At 39.2% G+C, this 2,790-nt stretch overlaps 1 protein-coding gene across 3 annotated transcripts in view; it reads left to right on the top strand.

Annotated features, from left to right (window-relative positions):
- DLGAP1 (DLG associated protein 1) overlaps nt 1–2,790 on the top strand; it is a 693,131-nt gene that overhangs the window by 493,580 nt on the left and 196,761 nt on the right. For all 3 annotated transcript variants that reach the window (XM_019525761.1, XM_019525769.1, XM_019525775.1), the window contains one exon: nt 1,150–1,327. In XM_019525761.1, the coding sequence (XP_019381306.1) occupies nt 1,150–1,327 (178 nt within the window). The remainder of the gene's footprint in view (nt 1–1,149; nt 1,328–2,790) is intronic.

A 2,790-nucleotide genomic window follows, 5' to 3' on the forward strand; every position in this document is an offset into this window, starting at 1 on the left:
AAATTAATGCACTCTAGCAGCCTCCAGCATCACCAGGGCTGGATTAACCTTTTAGTGGGCCCTAGGCAAACAAACTTGTGGGGTCCAGGCCAGTTGACCCCCCCCCCCCAGCGCTGCCAACCATGGAGAGTGGGGCTCAGAGCCCCGCTGGTAGGAATAAGCTGTGGCAGCAGTGAGGCTGGCAGAGGGAAGGGAAGGGAAGGGAGGGGAGGTGGATGGGGCCATTCGCATCACCACCGCAGAGGGAAGGCCAGGCCCCCGAAGCTCAGGGCCCTAGGCATGTGCCTAGTTTGCCCATGCATTAATCTAGCCCTGAGCGTCACATGTATCAACGTCCCCACACTGAAAAATGGCAGTGGGATGCTTTAAACTAAAGCTTGTTTGATGACCTTTAGTTCAAAGGGCCCCACTACTATTTTTCAGCACAGGGACGCTGATACATGTGATGCTCCGGGTGCTTTTAATTAGTGCAGCTCTTGCAGTTGCGCTAATTTAAAGCACCCCTCCACCCCCCCCCCCACGCACACACCTCCCAGAGCAAGCGTATAAATACCCCATGGTTTTCCACTAGATCTTTTCTTTGCCACTGCTTTCTGTGCCTTCTCATGTATTCTGTTGATGGTTGTTGTAATATTATTGGTTGAGGATATTATGTCTTAGACAGCTGTTTCTTTGATTGTACGCACCTACATGTCTTTACTGCTGTTTTAATAATGGACTTTGTATCTTTCAGCATTTTACTTTTAAAGCAAGCAATACTAATCTCATTCTAATTGCCTTAAGAGTCACACACATTGCACTACTTGCCATATTTCCCACGAGGCTAAATTTTCCTGTTGTCATTGCATCATGACCTTTTGCTTTGAACTCCAATAAATATCATGAAGACTGTGTTATTATGAACGCTAAGCTTGTAGTAAGACAAGAAAGGAAGTAAGTTTGAGAAAGTGACCTGGAAGTAAACCATTTCCTGAATTTAATACTGAATTTACTATATTGAATTTACAAATGGCTAAGGATTATATAGTCTGATTTGAGTTTTTCTAACTAATTTAAATCTCTTTCAACTGAACTATTAATTAGCATTCTCAGTTGCAGCTAAGCAACATGGACTTGATTAATTGTTTCTTTCCTGCTGTTTCCTTCAAGGATATCCAGTGAACACTCTCCAAAGCTTCAGATCCGGAGCCACAGTTACTTGAGGGCTGTGAGTGAAGTCTCTATCAATAGGAGTTTGGACAGTCTAGACCCTGCAGGTCTGCTTGCTTCTCCCAAATTCCGTTCCCGGAATGAGAGCTACATGAGAGCCATGAGTACCATCAGTCAGGTTAGTGATATGCATGCACAGCTAAGAAAACAAGATCAAACTTAGTCCCGAGCCAATTTAAATATTTATGCAATGTATGTAGTCCTATCATTCTCACTACTGTTGAAAGTAAACCAGAACTGCTACTAATTATGCATTCAATAACGACATGTATGTATCTATACTTTCAGTGAAATATAAGGTTTTGTAACATCAAATCTAAATTTTTAAAATTGACAACTGATTCTGATTACACAACATGAAAGTATGTGCTCAGTACTGTTTGATACTCTGATCACTTTAAAGGGTTTCATGTTTGGCACCCAAATATAGGCTTCTAAAAATGTAGGCATTGGAATCCTAATGTGAGCAAGTAAAGACTTCCAGTTTTCCTTTGAAGTATGGAAACAAACGGTTTGCGGAGAAAAAAACAAAGACCACTGTTCTTTTGTGGAGAAAAAAACAAAGACCACTGTTCTTTTGTATTCCACAAATGTCATTCTGAAGTGGACTTTAATAGACAATTTTAAGAAGGTTTATTAATTCCATTTTTACTAACATTTGTTAACTTGAAAAACTATAAAGTAATGGCCTTGACACACATGTATGGTTCAGATGCTAGTTACAAAAATGTGTCTCATTTTCCTGAAAAAAATGTATGCTATATATAGTCTGCAAGATAAACATCATGTAACTTGGTGCTTTGGAAATTGTGAGTTTTGGCACAGTGATGTAGCCTAGTCTTGTATATAGTATGCTTTTGGAATCAACCTACTGTTACTTCTCTCTAGCTACCATTCGTTTTTTAGATTTGAATCAACTATTAGCAAACTTACAAAGTATATCATAAAGTAAAAATATTGTAGGTTATTTGTTAAGGTAAGTAAACATCAAGATGTTTCAAAAGTGTAGGGCTTCAGACTTACAGGATGAAATACTGGCCTCACCTACATCAGTAGGAAGTAAAAAAATAAGTTAACTTTATCCTTGAGTCCTTATGAGTGAAAAAAATGGACTAGAAAAGTGACTTCCATTCTGGATGGAGGCTTCAGTGCTCAGGGATTGCTGTGTTTGGGCATTACTTTCTCAACAGTGCAACCTGCTCATTACATGTTGTGAAGTCCATGGCACTTTAAAAAATCGATTTGAAAGAAGCCAAAAGAAGACAGCACCCCAAAATGTTAAGCATGGGATACAATTCTATACAAGACTGGTTGGTTAGTTTAATAGCTTAAGCTTAGAAAAGGGGTCAGAAAAATTAGGTCCCTATATCAATAAAAATAGGGAGGCAAAAAAAATCAGAGCAATTAAGTATGAGATACTTGTTTGGCAATTTAAGCTATTGTCTGCCAGTTAGGGTTGTTCTTTACAGCAGGGTTTATCCATTGTTTTTTTTCTAAGCAATCCCCCTTACTTCCCTTTGGAAATGATTTCACATCCTAATGGATTTCACTATACAAAAATATTCCCTGACGCGTAACCTA

Source organism: Gavialis gangeticus, unplaced genomic scaffold (assembly GCF_001723915.1).
Source record: "Gavialis gangeticus isolate Ggan-Ray unplaced genomic scaffold, GavGan_comp1, whole genome shotgun sequence".
Classification (NCBI taxonomy): Eukaryota; Metazoa; Chordata; order Crocodylia; family Gavialidae; genus Gavialis; species Gavialis gangeticus.